Source organism: Amaranthus tricolor, chromosome 3, assembly GCF_026212465.1.
Source record: "Amaranthus tricolor cultivar Red isolate AtriRed21 chromosome 3, ASM2621246v1, whole genome shotgun sequence".
In the NCBI taxonomy this organism is placed as follows: Eukaryota; Viridiplantae; Streptophyta; class Magnoliopsida; order Caryophyllales; family Amaranthaceae; genus Amaranthus; species Amaranthus tricolor.
The window spans coordinates 23,990,061-24,008,633 of NC_080049.1; the positions used below are offsets into that span (position 1 = coordinate 23,990,061).

The 18,573-nt window shown below is 32.3% G+C and overlaps 2 protein-coding genes across 2 annotated transcripts; one reads left to right on the plus strand and one right to left on the minus strand.

The window, feature by feature from the left end:
• The first annotated feature begins 4,378 nt into the window (after positions 1 to 4,378).
• LOC130808863 (uncharacterized) lies at positions 4,379 to 6,024 on the plus strand. The gene is made up of 3 exons (XM_057674397.1): positions 4,379 to 4,510; positions 5,600 to 5,673; positions 5,773 to 6,024. Exons 1-3 carry the CDS (start codon positions 4,398 to 4,400, stop codon positions 5,952 to 5,954), a joined length of 369 nt encoding a protein of 122 aa, XP_057530380.1. The 5' UTR covers positions 4,379 to 4,397; the 3' UTR covers positions 5,955 to 6,024.
• A 582-nt stretch (positions 6,025 to 6,606) lies between these two features.
• Positions 6,607 to 16,958, minus strand: LOC130807931 (uncharacterized). The gene is made up of 8 exons (XM_057673337.1): positions 16,519 to 16,958; positions 16,340 to 16,435; positions 14,675 to 14,785; positions 14,112 to 14,421; positions 12,968 to 13,058; positions 10,488 to 10,830; positions 9,463 to 9,611; positions 6,607 to 7,479 (listed from the first exon to the last, which is right to left on the minus strand). The coding sequence occupies exons 1-8, from the start codon at positions 16,723 to 16,725 to the stop codon at positions 6,957 to 6,959; spliced, it is 1,830 nt and encodes a 609-aa protein (XP_057529320.1). The 5' UTR covers positions 16,726 to 16,958; the 3' UTR covers positions 6,607 to 6,956.
• Between the last annotated feature and the right edge of the window lie 1,615 nt (positions 16,959 to 18,573).

Below are 18,573 nucleotides of genomic sequence, written 5' to 3' on the forward strand. Positions count from 1 at the left end.
TTGTTTCGAGCTAAAGAAAGAAAATAATGAAGAAAAAAACGGTAATGTATGTAATTATCCAAAAAAAATATTATTATTAAAAAAAGTCATTAAATACAATAATTTAGATACAATAATGCTTTTAGATACAAATATACAATAATGAAACTAAGAGTCATTACCATTTTTTATTACTAACAACCAAATGCAATCAATGGAATATTATCTTTCATTACCATTCTTTAGTCATGCACACCAAACAAAAGAATCTTCATTACCGATTCTCATATCCATTCTTTCATTACTATTGCCATTACAACATTTCATTCCCATTACTTTATTACCATCAACCAAATGGGTCATTTAAATTTTTAAAAAAACATAATAACTTCTATAAATTATAAAGCTAAAATACTCTAGCTTGAAGTTAATTGTTGCATTTTTGGATTAACCCAATATGTTTACTAATCAAAAATTGTCTTTTAATACTTATTCCATTTAATTGTATATACATGAACAAGTATTAAAAGACAATAAGTATATTATAAAAAAATATAAAAATATTTCTATAAATTAAGACTTAATTATTATAGAGTTGCTTATGAAAGATTTGGTAAGGTAATAGGTTAAAGTTATCTCAAATAAATTGGTGACAGGCCTTAAATTATAAAGCATGTCGTCTTTTTTAATGGGCCTAATTTCTTTGTCACTAGTTACTCATTATCTTAGCAAATGAAATCCATATAAAAATAAATAAATGTCATAAAAAATGTTCAAATAAAAAGAAAATTAAATAATTCACAAAAAATTTTGTATTTATACATATACAAGTCTAAAACTCTCTAAAATGTTTAGTTTTATGCAAATTAAATTCATAAACAGGCGTCATTGATTAGTTAACCTAAAAAATTATATGTAATAGTAGTGCATGACAGGAAAAATAAATAATGCTTCTATATTTGTATTATTCATTTGAAAGTGTCATGGCAATTGATTTGAATATCGTATATAATTGACAGAAAATGATGAATTTAATTTGGGTCGTGAATAGTTTTTTGTTTGAGATTTTCCATAACTTTATAACTTTTAATGTAAAAAAATGTTGTTCTCTGTTTTTAATTAAAATATTTTGTCAATTACATTCTTTAAATTTATGGTTGTTAAAAACTACGGCCTTCAATTTTTTTTTTAAAATTCTAACCACCAACTTATCAAACTTGACAGAATTAATAAAACGTACAGTATATTTGTTTAGTGAATTTACCTTTAGTTATTATAGGAGGGATTTTGATGGTGGTCGTGATGTTGAGGTGGAAGAATGGTGGTGATCGGAGGGGACAGGGAGAGGTTGAAAAAGAAGGGTTTAATTAAAAGTAATTGGGTAATTAAATTAAATTAATAAATTTGATTAAAAGTCAAAAGTCATTTATCATGGTCAACGGTCATTAGCAGGTCATTCGGTGAAATCGTTGTAATTGATGTCGTGTTTGATAATTTAAAAGCTTTTATTTATAAAAAAAACTTCAAAATTGTTTAGTTAAAATGACCAAACTTCAAGAGGGTAGTCAATAAATAATTTTAAGATTTTTTATGCATAACCAAAGAGATTAAAAATAAAATTACTTCCTCTTTGTCATGGGATTTCAACGTTTCTCTTTAGGTCCATTTTGTTATATATACAAGTGATCACTTTGAGACTAAAAAATTTTACATTTTAAAACTATAAGTGATCACTTAAGACAGTAAATAATTACTTAAAGGTTATAATTATTCACTTTAAAATTATAAATACTTACTTTAAGGTTATAAGTAATTACTTTAAAAACTAAATATACAAAAAAAAAATAGAAATAATCTCATGATAAAACCGACTTGAGACTAATTGAAAATAGAAACGTGGCAATAGAGGTGTTCATTCGGGTTATCGTGTCGGTTTCGGACGGGTGTAACTCGGCTCGGTCGGATTTCGAATCGATAAGTTTTCGGTTGTATGCAACAACGGGTCATACTCGAGTCAGATCAGTTAGTTACGGGTCGGTTTAACAATGATTGTTCGCATTATCGGGTTCAAACTGGTTTGTTATCGGTTGAAATTCGAGTCGTGTGTCAATCGAGCTCGGGTTGTCATCGGTCTAACATTAGTCTGTTTTTTCGGGCACAAATCGGGTTCGAGCTTTATTTTTCGAGTAGTTATCGGTTACGGACAACTATTGATCGGGTCAATATCGAAATAAGTTAATAGTCAGGTTTTTAATTGATGTATGCTCATTTACTTACAAAAAATAATTACTGATTGTTTTATCAGATATGGCAGATCAATTTATTTCAATTAGTTTATATATATATATGTGTGTGTGTGTGTGTGTGTGTGTGTATATATATATATGTGTGTGTGTGTATATATATATATATATATATATATATATATATATATATATATATATATATATATATATATATCTATATTTATGTGTGTGTGTGTGTATATATATATGTATATATATATATACACACACACACACATATACATATATATATATATATACACACACACACACACACATATATATATATATATATATATATGAGACTATTATTTAACAATGCATCATGTTGCTACTTTTGATAATTGATTGAATATTAAAACTCGATTTATTTGAATAAATAACAATAATCTATCTTATAGGCTATTACATACTTAGACTTATTAGTGTTATTGAGTACTCTAAACTAATAGTCCCTCCAATTTAGAGTAATTCTGTCAATTTCTTTTTAGACTTGTTATTAACTTATTAGAAATTTAGAATATATTACTAAAGGGAGAATTTATGCAAATTCCAAATGAGACATTTGTTTTTATTAGAGGGAGTACTATTAGAATATACATTACTCTATTACACTAATAATCGATCGTATTTCTAAGTTTGATAATTGAAACTTATTATAATAAAGTGAATTAGATTAATCAAGTAATCATAACCATTTTATATGATATTATGTATTTATACTTATTAGTGACCTTGAATACTTTAAACTAATAAATCTATTACACTAATAATTGATCGTATTTAATTTAAAGCTTAATAATGTTCGGAACTAAACCTATTGGAGTGAATGAAACTAATACAAACTATCTTATAGTTATAGACTATCATTGACAGTTAACTCAACGTTATTACTTATTACTGATCTTGAATACTCTAAACTAAAGTAATTTATAGACTATTAATAATCGATCGTAATTCAAAGTTCACTTATCGTAATTCGATCTATTATAATATATGAAACTAATACTTCACCTTTTTTGTTACTTTGAATTAAATAGCCTAAATTATACAATTTGACCAAATTCAATAATAAAAATATTTAATATTTGATATACAATATTTATATTACTCAAAGAAATTATTTTAGATAACTAATTGTCCAATTTGATAAATATATTACTCAATTGATATATCACTTATTCTAAGTCGTTGATCTTTGTATATAGACGTGTGAGATCTTACCATCTTAGCAATCCATGAGTTGTACTTGCACAAAATGTTATTGGTTACTAAGATAGCACACGGATAAGGTGTTTTAGACGTTAGATTTATAATGCTAATATCAGATCAGCGGTCAAGAAATTGACACGTCACTCTCATTTAATAAAAAAAGGGAAATTAAAAAAATTGATTCGGATTAGGTGAAAAATTGATTCGGATTTATAACAGTTCGATTAACAATTGGTTCGGGTTTGTATCAGTTCGGGTTAAAAATAATTCGATTAATAATCGATTCGAGTTTGTATCAGTTCAGGTTAAAAACAGTTCGATCTTAATCGGTTTTAGTCAGGTTGCATTCGGTTACGTGCATAATTCAGGTCGGATTTGACTCGGGTCGATCACTGTTCAGTTCAGGTAACATCGGTTAACGTTCATATGTCGGTTATAAAATTCGGTTGCAGTTCGAGTTCGATTTTGCCCTTTTCAGTTATCAAACGGTTCGAGTGCAGTATCGGTTCGGATAATACCGGTTCGGTAAACCTATAAAATTAACATTTTTCGGGTCGGATAATTTTCGATTCCAGGTCGGATTTTCGGGTCGGGTTGGATTTGAACAACTCTACGTGGCAAAGAGATATAAACCCATTAATTGCATATATGAACCCAAGAATGTGGCAAAATTAGGAAGTGCCACGTTGTAATAACCGCCAGGAGATGATTCTTACGTGCTAACTCAAGACTGCTCACTAATTCATTACACTATACATAATATTCCATATATATATATATCGAATTAATTAATAATCAACAAATTTAGTTTGCTAATTAAAGTAAGCTACAAATTAGAAAAAATAGTGGGAATACGAAGAGAAATTAAGAGGAGAAATGGTGTGTAGACAAAGATTTTCAGAAATAGTATGGTTGGTGTGTATGGTGGTGACGGCCGTGATTGTCGGAAATGGAAGGATGTGTTCGGCTTTGGACATGGATGAAGTGGCTGACGCTGTTTGTCCAAAGATTTATGAAAATGAAATTATCTCCGGGTATATTTTATTATTACTTCATTTTCATATTAATGCTTAATACTAATACTACTAATATTACACAAATACGATTAATACTCTATAAATATAATTAATATAATAAATTAATACAATTAAAATTATATTTATTATATACCAATATACTAATATTATACAAATACGGGCAATAATGTTAAAGAGTATGTTTTATTGTTACGTGTTAGAAATGTTACAAGAGGGTCGGTTCATCTTTTATAATTATCTATCTCTAAGTTGCAAATTTGATGAATCAAAAGCTAAAATTTTCAAGTATGTATGACTATTGATTTCGAAAAAGTAAAGTATATTTCAACAAAATTAGAAATTGAAAACATAAATCAGTTTTTTATTTTTAGAAAACAGAAATCTAAAAACAAAATATATATTCCCTTTAGTTTATTATAGGCAAAAATACTTAGAATAAGCCAATTTATTTATGATTTTCCTACCATAATCTCAACTATTGATTAACCATAAATAATCCCAACAAGTATTTTTTTAGAGTAAACTCAGTAACTGACTTGCTATAGCAAGTTTTTTTTAAAAAAAGATAAATTATAATAAAATGTAACAAAATTTATAATTTTTTTATTATTTAGAATTTTTTTAAAAAATTTTTAAAATTTTTTTCTAATTTTAAATTAATTTTTAATTTATTTTTTCAGGTTATCTAAGTTTACTTTAGGAAAATACCTCTAAAGTTGGGATTATTTATTGTTAATCAATAGGTGGATTTGTCGTAGAAAAATTATAAAAATGTTCGGATTATTCTAGGTTTTCCTTTATAATATAAAAAATAAGAACGAATAGTAAAGTACATTATATTAAGCTTTATTTTCAATTTTAAAACCCATTATTATTTTGGGCCGAATTTAGACAAAAGTGTACGTCTACTAGATTATTTGTATAGCATTGTGAGCCAAATCGGTTTATAATTTTATGTAGAAGTGTAGTAGCCATGGTCTGCAGCAGCAGGCAGCTATCTGTATTGTTGTTTCGTCATCCCTATTCCTAAATTTCATTTACCTTATTATCGCCAATTCTTAACGTAATCGTGTTATTGCATTACAGAAAATGTATGGACAACCAAGACAACGAAGAAGGCGTACAAAATTTGATGGATGAAACCAAAGACATTTCATCTGGTACGTACATCACATTTAGGTTGGATCGAATCGTTTAGATTGTTGTTGTATATATTTACTTACTAATAATGATCCTTGATATTTAATACCAACAATCAGATGTAAAGAAGTATTCATCGAGAGAAGACAATAATAATGTAAAAGAGATTTATAACGAAGCAAAACAGAAAGTAGAGGAAGTCAAAAATGGTTATAGTGAAGAAGCCAAGGCCAAGCATGAGGCTGCCAAAGAGAAAGATTCAGATGCTGTTGGTGAGGTCGGTGCTAAAATGCGCCAATAAGCACATGTCTTTGTCATGAATGTGATATATGTACTTCTAAATTAGGAATGAGGAATAAATTTTTGTTAGTATCGATAACTTATGACAGGATGCTCCTGTTATAGCATTAACATGTCTTTTCAAATTATAGTTTGATTTGTTTATAGTTGCACATTATAACTAGTGAAAATCAATCAGTTTATATATGTCTAATGGTTAGTTTGAAACATCTATATCTGATCTATTATTAAACATCAAGGCTTTGCTTCTGCTTCACTTTTTCAAATTAGATTTTGGTTGGCCCTTTTTTTTCTTTGTTTTCACAACCAATACAATTGTGTCGATACAAAAGATTTTGGTTTTACGTCCAAACATGCGATTCATTGTATTTTCAGTTTGGCCTCTTACCTATCAATTTATAATATGTTGTAAAAGTAAATTCATCACAAAAATAAAAAAATAAATAAAGTTTAGCGGTCGAAGTAGTAGAAATAAATATGAGATTTGTGGTTAAAATTGGCTTCTTTACTACATCTTTATCACTTCTATCAAGGATTAAATGTAAGAAAATCTTACGCTTGTTAATAATTAAACTAACAAAGAGGTTATATTTAATGAGTCCTTCGTAACAAATATTATGTGTAATTCAAATAAGTAAAAATGTAGAATAATCTGAAACCAAAGAATGCCAAACTAAATTCATAAAACGCAACATACAAAAAACGAACAAATACAGGCTGTAGAAAAGGGCTGTGAAAGAAGCCTCCAACCACTTCCTAAACACAGAAAAGGTGAAGAACATTTGTTGTGTTATTCTTGCATGCACTCTATGAACATGATTTCAGAATGCTCTCAATGTTCTAAAATCTAAACTAGTCAGATTTCAAAAATAAATAGACAGCTATTCCCCTTGTGAATGAATTTACAACTATATATGTATACAATCATCAGTTTCATTTGAAAATTTCCGTCTATAAAAAGCTCAAGGAATAGCTAGAGCGTTCCTAAATGACTACTCCGTATTTAAGCAAACTGCATGCCTTCAGCGGACATCATTTTCCTCTGGTGATGTTCAGAAACCTTGTAATCAACAATTTCTCTGAATAGTTGAGAGTCCAGAACACAGTCCGGTCGCCCATAAACAGCTGCTTGAACACTAGCCATGAGCTTTGCTATCTCTCGACCAGAAAATCCTTCCGTTTTACTGGCTGCTTCACGAATCACATCCTCAGAGAAATCTTTGAGGGTTATATTTTTAGGCTTCTTTCTGATTTTAAACACAGGGCCCCACTTAGATTCAGTGTCATCACTAACGTTGCCGGATAGGTACTTATTCATATAGAGCTTCAGCAGCTTGTACCGCTCCTCTTCCCCAGGCAGTGGAAATTCAATTACATCGTCTATCCGATCAGTGACAGCAGCATCAAGATCACCTGGCCTGTTGGTGGCAAGCACAAGAACTATGTCTCTTGACTGATCTCCTGTCCGGTAAAGCAACGCATTGAGAGCACTTCTTTGAGCTTCACTCATGTATACACTGTTTCGCCTGCAGTATAGCATGAAAGACTTGTTGACATCAAAAATGTGGAGGGATCACGGGAAACCATTTTGAAAATAAAAATAGTAATAATATCAATATGATAATAATCACAAAAACTGATGTGAATTTGTCCGTTACTCATGTACAAGATGAGTCCCATTAAGAAGTAGCAAGTTCAATAAAAGTCCCAATTTTTTTCTAGATAAACCCAAGCACATTGAGGGCAAAATAAAAGCTCAAACCAGTTATATGTAACATGTCCCATGTGAGAAGAAGCTTAAAGGGTTGCCCGATTAGTCCAAGTCCATCATCAAGGCTGGTCATCATCAAGACATCGTTTACTTATGTTTGGTTAGCACAGTTATTATGTAAACCTTTCCATTTTTGCACGGGTATGTTCAATGGGGCATTAGGATTATTTTAATGTAATAAGTAGCTAGCTTGGGGAAATGGGAAGTTGCTTACATGAAAAGTCTCTAGTTTGCTAGGAGAGGTGGGAAGTCTTGCAGATGAAGAGTCTCTTGAGCATGTAGAGTCTTTGTAAACATGCTTAAGAACATCTATAATAAAGCTTCAAGCTCCACATTTGAGGTAAACTTGAATTTAACAAAAAAAAAAACTACTTGAGAAAATATCCTACACAAACCTTGCCCACTTTTAACGTTCTGTGTGATGATTTAAGAGGCCATTTGGACCTTGATGTGTGCCTTCTAGGTAGTCCAAAAATCCCACAATGCCTAAGGGTGTCAGAGTAGTTAAGTTTCAGCCAAATTCATCATCTACCCTATTCAAACTACCTTTCGAATACATTTTACATTGAAGCTAAATTTAGATCGTTAATCCATCCATTCCACATCGAAACTATCCAAGAAAATTGCGTCATTTAATTCGTGACTTGTTTTTCATCGTCACTATCATCATCATACCCAATATATCACCGCTCAATTTTTTTATCATCACCAACTCTATCTTTGTTGAGTGGGTGAGGAGAAAGAGAGGATCACAAAACAATAGTCATGACTCATGAATATCATGAATAAAAGGCAACCATCTCACCAGGCACTTGAAATATTGAATTCTCATAATTTGCAGAAAATAGGAACCAATGCTAACTTATAAAAGCCAATAGTAACTCATAATTCAGGCCACTGAAACAAAATAACTAATACTAAGTCATAACGGTACCAAGAGGTGTCTATATATTATAAGCCTAGAAAGGCATAGTATCTCTCAAGGCTTGCCTGACATTCAATTTAAAATTAGGGAGTAAAAAGTAGAGGCATAAAATCCAAAAAAAAAAAAAGTCAAGAGGCAAAGTTTTGGGGAAATAAATCTCAGAAAAATTTTCCTTTTGCATAGGTTCAGCAATGAAATTGAACTAATCACCCAGTAATGAAATTGAACTAGTCACCCACTCACTAGTATACCTTTAAACTGTCATGTCACCCACTCTCCCCTCTCTCTTCACGTAGCATCATTTCCTAACTACAAAAATCATTTTTCCTGGTTTCGTTTCACATTTTCCCTCGTCCAAGCTTTATTAAGTTTCTTAAAGTATCGGCTCCCTCATCATAACCTTCCTTTTACTCTCAGTCCAGATTTCCAGGCAACCCCTTATTTATATTTAAGTTACTACTTGGTATAGTAATTTTGCAATAAGGCAGTCACTAAACAAACAAACGAAACTCAACACTAAGACTGGCATGCCCCACATTTTCCTATTCCTTAAGGGTTTCATCATTCATGGACATAGCATGTAGCATTAAGTCAAGATAAAGTCATTCAAACAGTTCATATGAGTCCTCAAAATTCTCCCCTCAACTAGGTCAAAAACTGTCCCCCAACTGCTCAAGGGTTTAATCTACCAGAATGCATGCTTCAGCAATGAACAGCAGTAGGCCTTTATCTATAAGGCTTTTGTTGTTTTAGGAATTCAGTAAAATCTTGTACCTTAGAAAAATGAAAGAGAAAGTGTTCAGGGTCACTTACTCACAAAGGAATGCATCAGCTTCATCAATGAACAGCAGTAGGCCTTTCTTCGAGTTTTTAGCCCAGTCAAAAATTTCGTGAATCTTGGTAACAGCTTGTGAACCTAAGGGTGCAACATCTCCTCCAGTCATCATGGCATAATCTAACCCCTGTTCAACAAGTCCATGTTACCATATCAGACAATTAAAAGATCAATAGCACATAAATGCAAAAGTAAACATCACAGAATAGAAGGTAACACTGTCAAACAAGACCCTCCTACTCACAGCAAAAGCTTGTGCAACCACTTGATTTTAGCTTCCCTCGGTGTGGAAAATACAAGCAATTAAACAAATAACACTAAACCTCAAACAAAACAAGGATCCTGGGTAGAAAAACTTTCACTAAAATCTAAATCACCCAATTAATCAACCAATATACTTCATCCACGTACAATCACACATACCCTTGAGCATGCACACCCTCGAGCAGAGGGGATGATACAACGTAAGACCTAAGATTGCACAAATTAATGACCATAAATTCAAACAGATATCCTGAATATCGGACAGCCAGCCACTATGAATAAACAAGCTTAAAAGAGATCCTTTAAGCAGCTGAACACCTCGGTTACCAAAAGTCAAGCTACTATCTCAAAGTAAAAAAAAAGTTGGAGACCCATCACATAACATATCCCCCAATGCCACTACAAGATGTCCCTCACATAAACATGGTTAAGAATGTCAAATGTATTGAACTTACCCTTGCAAATGTGATAACAAAGAAATTCTCTAAGAGTGAACCTTTATCGCAGACCCCATCAGAAGCTTTATATAAACAAGATCACATGATTCAATGAGTTACTTTACTCCAGTTTGTCATACCCCAAAACCAAAAAACTATTTTACTCCATCGGGAACTCACAATCATCAGAAACACAGCAAACTAGTGCCCCATAGCTCTAAATTACACAGGCAGCACAGCAGTGAAACTAAGATTATACCTATTACTAAAAAGGAAATGTGCACTTATGGGACAGAACTTACAGACTTTCGGGCTATTTCTCTGGCAACAAGAGTTTTACCCGTGCCTGGAGGCCCATAGAACAGCATGTTACGAAAAGGTGCTTCGTGAGCTTTGGTATTTGCTGTAGCTCGTGCAAGTTGCTCAATTCTCCGCTGTAACGATGGATGGAGAACTACATTATCAAATCCAGAACGAAGTGTTGATGCTTTGGCTGTTTTAGCTGCTAGAGCCTGACTAAACAAATTCTGCTTCCCTCGTGAAGCAAGTACTGACCAAGGAAACTTCGACATCGATGACTCTCGGATCAAGGATGGTTGACCTAGTATGCGATTAATGTAGCTCCAACCAACTTTAGCACCTTCTCTACAAAAGGAAAACAGATTAGACGGAAGCCGCAAGATACCTAATCAAGGATGCTCAATTCACTCAACTATAAAGTTGAAGATTTCTTTTGAGGGTTTACCCGACTAGCTGCTGACATTAATCCTGGGAGGTTGTTTTTGTTGTGACTATAACTACTGTAAATTTCTTTTTAAATAATTGCATAATACTGTTACTAATGTCCAACTCCACTGGCATTAAACATTATTAATCTTGAACAATCAAAAGACACTAAATTAATGAGATACGTTAGAAGATGTTTGAGATAACAATCTGTGACTTTATAGTAATCAATGATAGCAACATGAAGTCTCCTCTAGCAGACTAGAATTGTCAAAAATATTAGTCTTGAACGGTCAAAAGAGACCAAAATCAAAGAGAACGACTGAATACGATGTTTAAATATTTTTTAAAAATTATGAAGAAAAAACATAAATAATAATGAAAAGACTAATAGCACATAATATATATGCTAATGTAAGTATTTTAAATAAGTGTTCAAAAGTAAATGTCATTCAATTCTTCCTCCATATACTCCTATGTCCCCATCATAAAAGAAGAATAGTAAGGCTACTTATCAGAAGTAAATTCTCTATTAACCCTTTCAATCAAAGAAAAGGAGAAAAAAGAAAAGATTACAATTGGCTTCCTTTGTACACATTTCTTGTACCACTAATCCGCTTCTATCTCCTATTGCAACAACCTCCACTCTGAATCTATTTCCTCCATTATTCTTCATCTTTGCTCACCATTACTCTCTTTTACATCAACCTTCATGAGATATATGAACCACTAAACTAGAATGGTCTTGCTAGCGATTTGGGTCGTGTTTGACACGCGGAAGAGAACGAGCGATCTAGGTCATATAACACAGCTCCATTCCGTGATCCGGGTACCTATGACTTCATGAAACGAGCTCACAAACTTGAAAGCTTTAAGGGTGTTCGACAAATGCTAATAGTTGCTAGGTGATTGGAGTGACTTATTCGACTAGCTTATGTTCTTTAGGAGTGTTCAGCTAGCTGATGGTTGATTGAAGTGGACTTATTTGACTAGCTTATCCTATCAATGGGCTTGTTCAATTGTATCTTATTCATAACAAGAAGTTACTTAAACACTAGTATTAAAGAGTTTGACTACCCAATCATCTATTTGAGAGTTTGACTACCAAATAAATTATTTTACTAAATACCCCCTTAGTAATATTTCACAATTTAGCCTTATGATCTAAAAAAATATATTTTATTCCTTGACTGGTTGTTCTGCTTCAACCCAATAAAATACATTAAGTCATTTAATTATAGGTTCAAATCAATGTATCATTATATAACAGATCTAGATGAGAATTTGTTGCTCCCATTTGTCGATGGTGGATTCCTGTATCTAAACTCATTCATATTATTTATTCGATATGCAAATCCTTTATCCATTCCGTTGAATTTTCATCTAGTTATATTCAATTTTAATTATGATTATGCAATATGTATCACCTATCAACCCAAATTCGAAGTCCTCGGTTGATGTCCCATAATATCATCACATCTAAAATAAGCATTATTTACCTGTTTTGATTTTCAACGCCATGAATCAATCACTAAGTTACGCTCTTTCACCTCAACCACCAAACACCTTGACCTCTCTATTCCAACTTGATACATATTACTCTATCAATTATCTGAACATCTCAAGTCTCAACATTTCATCTCCATGCCAGTAACTAAGCATAGGGAGTTGCTTATTCGAGCCAAGACGCTCTCAAATTCAACAAGCATAAAGCCAAAGGTGATAAAGAGAAGTGTAATTATAATTCTTTTGTTTTCATCAGTACAAAAAGGAATCGTAAACATTAATGCTTCCGGTTTCACATCTAAAATAAGTTCTATAGCCAAGAAACTCTAAAACCCTAATCAACCATATGCAAAGTGCAAAAAGAAAATTGATAAATGTATACTATCATCATTTCAAGATTAACTTAGACAATTTGGTGACTCCATAAATCACTAAATGGCTAAGACTTTTTTAATAAATATTAAGCGTGAAAAGAAAAGAGCATTGGAAAAAAAAATAACTACAAATTTTTTGTATCAATGCATATTTTGGCAAGGGTGGGAGCATCTACCTAGTTGTATAGACTCCTGCAGCCAGAGCAGTGACACCACCAACAGTCATATATAACTTCCTTCTATCATTAAATAACTCCTTAACACCCCCTACAAAAGAAGTGAAATAATTTAATAGATAATAATAATTGTAAGTACAGAAATTATGATGAATGAATATAAGAATAATCCATTCTAGGAACGATCAAAAAGAGCGATGATCAGCGAGGCAGATTGAGACATGAGTGCATCATAATAGTAAATTGAAGCATGTTAACATCAAGAACAAGTAAAACAATAGTGGAACTCCTAGAGATGTTTTTCACTCTTTTTCTTTTTTCTCTTTCCTTTAAGTAAATATCAATATCAATTACAAGAAAAGGCCTAAAAGAACAATTTGGAATTATCCGAGTCTCAACTCTTGAGATACATGTATTTTCTGATTCAAGGAAAAAACTTGCAATCACAGGCCAATCGGACATAGCCTCTATGTTATTACGAGGGTAAGGTTGCATCGCTACGTACATCTGACCAGCCAACCCTTCCTTATATTGTTAGGGAGGGATGGTCAAAGGAGCCTATAACAGTGGAATATATTCCAGTTCCCAAAATTTTTCAATTCCAAGTGAGAATAAAAAAAAATGTTACAGCGTGCAAACATTTATGTACAATTAAGCTAAAGAGAGATCTAGACTTCTTAGGATGCTTAAGATCCGGCAACTCACACTTCAATAGCTGGCATTGAACAAATATGTTTCAGTCTTATCTCATCATTATAAAAACTAAAATAAACTTAATCCTAAGACATCGCCAATAAATCAAGCTCATAACTCATAAGCTCTTCCTCAACACATTAATTATCCATAAAGACATCTATCATGCTCCACCAGGTTTTCAACCAAACATGAAATGAAAAAGACCGACATACATTTCGGATGGTGAAAGCGAAAAGCCGAAAAATCATACCAACGAAGAAAATAGACTTGTCAAAGAACATACTCAGGAAGCTCGAATCAGTAACAATTAACAAAAAGTACATCATTTCCAACAGCCCTTTTCCACTTCACAAAAGGGAAATGAGACAAGAGATGCTTACCAACAAGGCAACTATTACTGTTTAAATTTTTATTTTTTTCATAATTCTATTGAAGTAAAGGATATTACCTTCAATATGACTAAATGTTGTATTGATTGCAGCAAGCCACTTCTCTTTTTCACCATTCAAAGTATCAATGAGCATTCTCTTATTCTGCTCCTCAGTCAATTTTGCTTCATGAGCACGAGCTTCAGCTTCCGCTATGGCCTGCACCCGTGCAGTCTCCTGCTCTAGTTTAGCTCTTTCTTTCTCAGTTAGACGCAATTGAGCCTGAATTTGCTCCTCGGTGGAGCGCTTCGCTTGTTCTTGACGCCAGGCAGATTGCTCTTGCATTTTAACCAGCTCAGCATTATTCCTCCTTTGATTTTCATGTTCGTGCTGCATGTGTTATTTATCTCTATCAAAATGAGATTCCAATATGATATGAAGTTTTTGGAATGCATACAATGCAAGAGTTAATACAATGAGAATGCGAGATATTTCTAAATTACCTATCATGTCACAATTTCCGTAAATAAATTATAAATTTCAATCCAAAAGAATGTTGAGCAAGAGAAAAAGAATACACTACACTATGCGTTCTATCCTAAATATTTCATGTTTATGTAAAAAAGATTATAGCTCAAACAACCTGCATTCTTTTTCTGGCCAACTCATCTTCTTGACGCAACATTTGCGCATTCACCTGGGACTGTTGTTGATACAATTCTCTCTGTTCTTCAGCCAATTTTAGTGTCCGATCCTGCCAAAAGAGGTTCCCTGGTTAAGCATCTTGAGACACAATACATTGGTCATGAAAGCAAGATCTTCTAATTTTACCTCTCAATGAAAATTATGAGATACAGGATGCAGTTAATTAACAATAATATTTACATAGAATGATGCAACAGTCAACAAATTGTAGAATGCAAAACTGGCCTTCACATGGAATTTGAAAGTTGGTGATTATAATTAGTTTTAAGCCATTGCAGCAGTTAATATAAATAACCTAGTATTAGATTTGAGTAGAGGAGCATAGACGAATCAAGAAACGTAGATGATTGAATCAACAAGGTTGTTGAAACATGTAGCAGCGAATGAGGCAATTTCATTTGTCTCAAACCAACTCTGAGATCTCCTACATACCCTTCTAAGAAGTTAACAGAGATTGAGAGAGGAAGCCGAGGCATAAAATTTAGATACACTAATACATGTGAAGAAAGAATGGCTTGGCATGATGAAAGAAAACAATGCCAAAATATGTACGAAGCCTTCAAGACTTCTTGAAAAAAGGCGAAAAAAGAGTACTTCCATGCTATGTTACTGTTGATCCTGACACCCCAACTCATCCCTAATGATTGTCAAATCATTGGACATGACACAACTTTGAGATACTCGAAAGTACTCCTTCCTTCCCCATGTGTTGTTGGTTACTCGTTCATATTAAACCTAATTTCTTTTCTGGAAGAAGCATACTATATAAGCCCTTCTTGTAATTAGGGTTAAGAGATATAGAAACACGAGAGAAAAAGGGAGCCACCAAGAGAGTTTTTTCTTTGATTTATCTTGTAGTCTTCCAGTTTAATAGTGAAACTGTGAAACTTAATTTGTCTGTGTCCGTAGACGTAGCTATCTTATTGATAGTGAACCACGTTAATTCTTGGTGTGTTTTCTTATTGTTTGTTGAATCTTTGTTTGTTTCTTTTATTATTTTGGGTGAATTGCTTTCGCTATCCACACAACATGCGTCAATCTCATAAAGTGAAAATTTCCTTTGGCTATATTATTGGGATTTCGTTGTATGTTATTGGGTGTCAAATCATAGGGCCTCTTGTCGGGCTATCCCACTATGTAAAAACACAACATATACGAATCTAACTAAAATGGTTCCATTGTGCCAAGCTTTCCCAAATAAATATCAAATACATACCAGTCTACAGTTGCATTCCTTGTTCTTAAAGGGTAGGGCAGCAAAAAAATTGTTTCAATAACACACATCTTTAGCTTTATATTCCTTAAAAATTTAAAATTACTCAGTACTCACCAATTTAGAAAGAACGAAGGACTAACTATATACTACACTCAAAATCTCCAAATCAGCAATGCTAAAATTAAGAAACTAAATGAAATTTCAATCCCTGAATGTTGACCATCAGCTGAAGACAGCCCATTTTGTGATAACATTGTTATCACAAAGACACAAAGTAAGACTCCCCTTCCACGCCAACGCTGGAGGGTAATATTGTCGTCAAGCAAAATATTCAATTAAATACAACGGAAAAAAAGATGCTCAAAATGAGAAGTTAAAAGAGCTCACAATATCAAGTTTAACTTGATGTGCCTTCATCATAGCCTTCTCAGATTCCACTTCAACCAATCTCGTTTTCTCTTGCAGCCTCATAAGCTCATGTAACTGATAAAAAATACAATCTAATCAAAATCAAAACAAATATCTCAGAAAAAAAAAAATTCTGAGTAATTAAACAAAAAAATAACCTCATTCTTTAACTTAGAATTGTTCATTTTCTTAATTGCTTCAGCGGCTTGAACCAACTTATCATGGTCAAATCCCGAAGAACTGACAACAGGTTCTTCGTCGGCAGTATCATTCGCCGGCGCCGGAGAAGCTTGTTTATCAGATTTGACGTCATTTTCCGGCTGAGAAGGACGAGATGTGGAGAAAGGATTGAACCAAGATGTCATTGTTAGAGGATAGAGAAAGAGAGGAAGACTCTGGTTAGGGTTTTATTTAGAAAATGGATGAATTGAGGGTTTAGGGTTTTAAGCTAAGAAATGTTGAGAATCGAAGAATAATTAGAACGTAAACTGTTAAAGCTAGCAACTTGGAGAAAAAGAAAATTAGGTGCCCGTTTTGTGGGGGTGATGCTAAGCTAAAACATACCTAAAAATTCATAATACTCACCCCTATTCACCTTAGAAGTCTCATTTGACTTTTTGCGGATTTTAAAGAGAGTCAGTGGAATCCTAAGGGTTAAAAAGGGAGTGATATTATGGGTTTTTAATGTAAGGAAGGAAAGTTAGTATGGGTAATGGTGGGTTAATTGAAAATAGAATAAAGTTACTAAGGGCATAAAAGTCAAAAATCCATACCAAAAATAAAAATGTGACAATTAAGATGACTTAACCATAAAAAGAAATGGGACACATAAGTTGAATAGAAAGAAGTATTAATTTAACATCATAAATATCTATGACTACTAGAATTTATTTTTAGAAGTTAAAAATGTTATATCTATTTGAAAATAATTGCTAAAAATATATTTATGTGGGATTTTATTTAATTCATTTTGATGCGAGGATAATTTTATAGTATAATTTTTTATAATTTTTATTTATGTGCAATTAAAATATTAAAAAACAAAACAATGCATTAGTTACCATGAAAATAAGTATTATAGCAATTAATTTAAACCAAATATGAAAATAATTAGTGTAGCAGTTAATTTGAATTAAAAAAGGATTTTAATATTAAAATCCAAAACAAGTAAAGTAAAAGGCAAAAGCTACACAAAGAAGATCCAAAACCAAAAAGTCCCACCAAAACGAAAACCATATATAAGCATTACGAGAATTGACCATATTGTTTATGGCAGGCCAACTTATTTGAGGATTTTTGGTATTTATTGAGATGTTGAGTTGACCACATTTTTTGTTGATGATTGAGAGATATTCTTATGTATTTTCTATTTGTGCATGCCTAATGGCCTAATGGTGGAGGAACTCATTTAAATGATATCAATCTTTACAAAACATACACTTTACTAATTTTTTTAATTAATCTCATTATGCCACTATAAGGTTATACTTTGAATTCCACATTGAAAGATTGATATTTTTCCATTATCCCACATCAAAAAAATAACAAAGGCTTATTATTCTTCTCCTTATAAAAGGAGTCTTGGGCATTAGTTTTGCATCATCCAAAAAAATCTGTTTGTCTAAGGTTTTCTGTTTTGGAGTAATTTATAAACTCCTATTTTCTATTCTAGCCAATATTTATATTTTGGGTTTCCTCTAGTAATAAATTTTTTCTCTCCCCTGCCTGTGGACGTAGTTGACATATTTTCGGTGAACCACATAAATTCTATGTGTTTTGATTTTGTCAATCTTTATGCTTTCTTTCTTGCATCAGTTATAACAGCCACTAATTCAACAAGATATAGTTATAATTGTTTGCAGACTTATAATGTGAATAAACATATCGTTGAGGAAAATCATTTTATGGTCATAAAAAGCAGCACGGATTGACAATTTATGAAATAATTTTGATGATGAAACGAACAAGTGCAAGAGACACTTGAAATACCCGAAGTGAAAGTGTTATCCAAGTCAACGGTCAACGAATTGGAAGTGAGATATAACCCTTCCGCGGAAGTAACCTCCCGGAAAATCCCTCCGACACTCAAGTCAGATTGGAAATAAGAGATCAATGAATGAATGATAATAAATTGAACGCAAGAATGTAGATATCAGGATATTGATTGTTTATATTTTGGTGTGTTGATGAACAAGATGATGAGTAGAGATTTT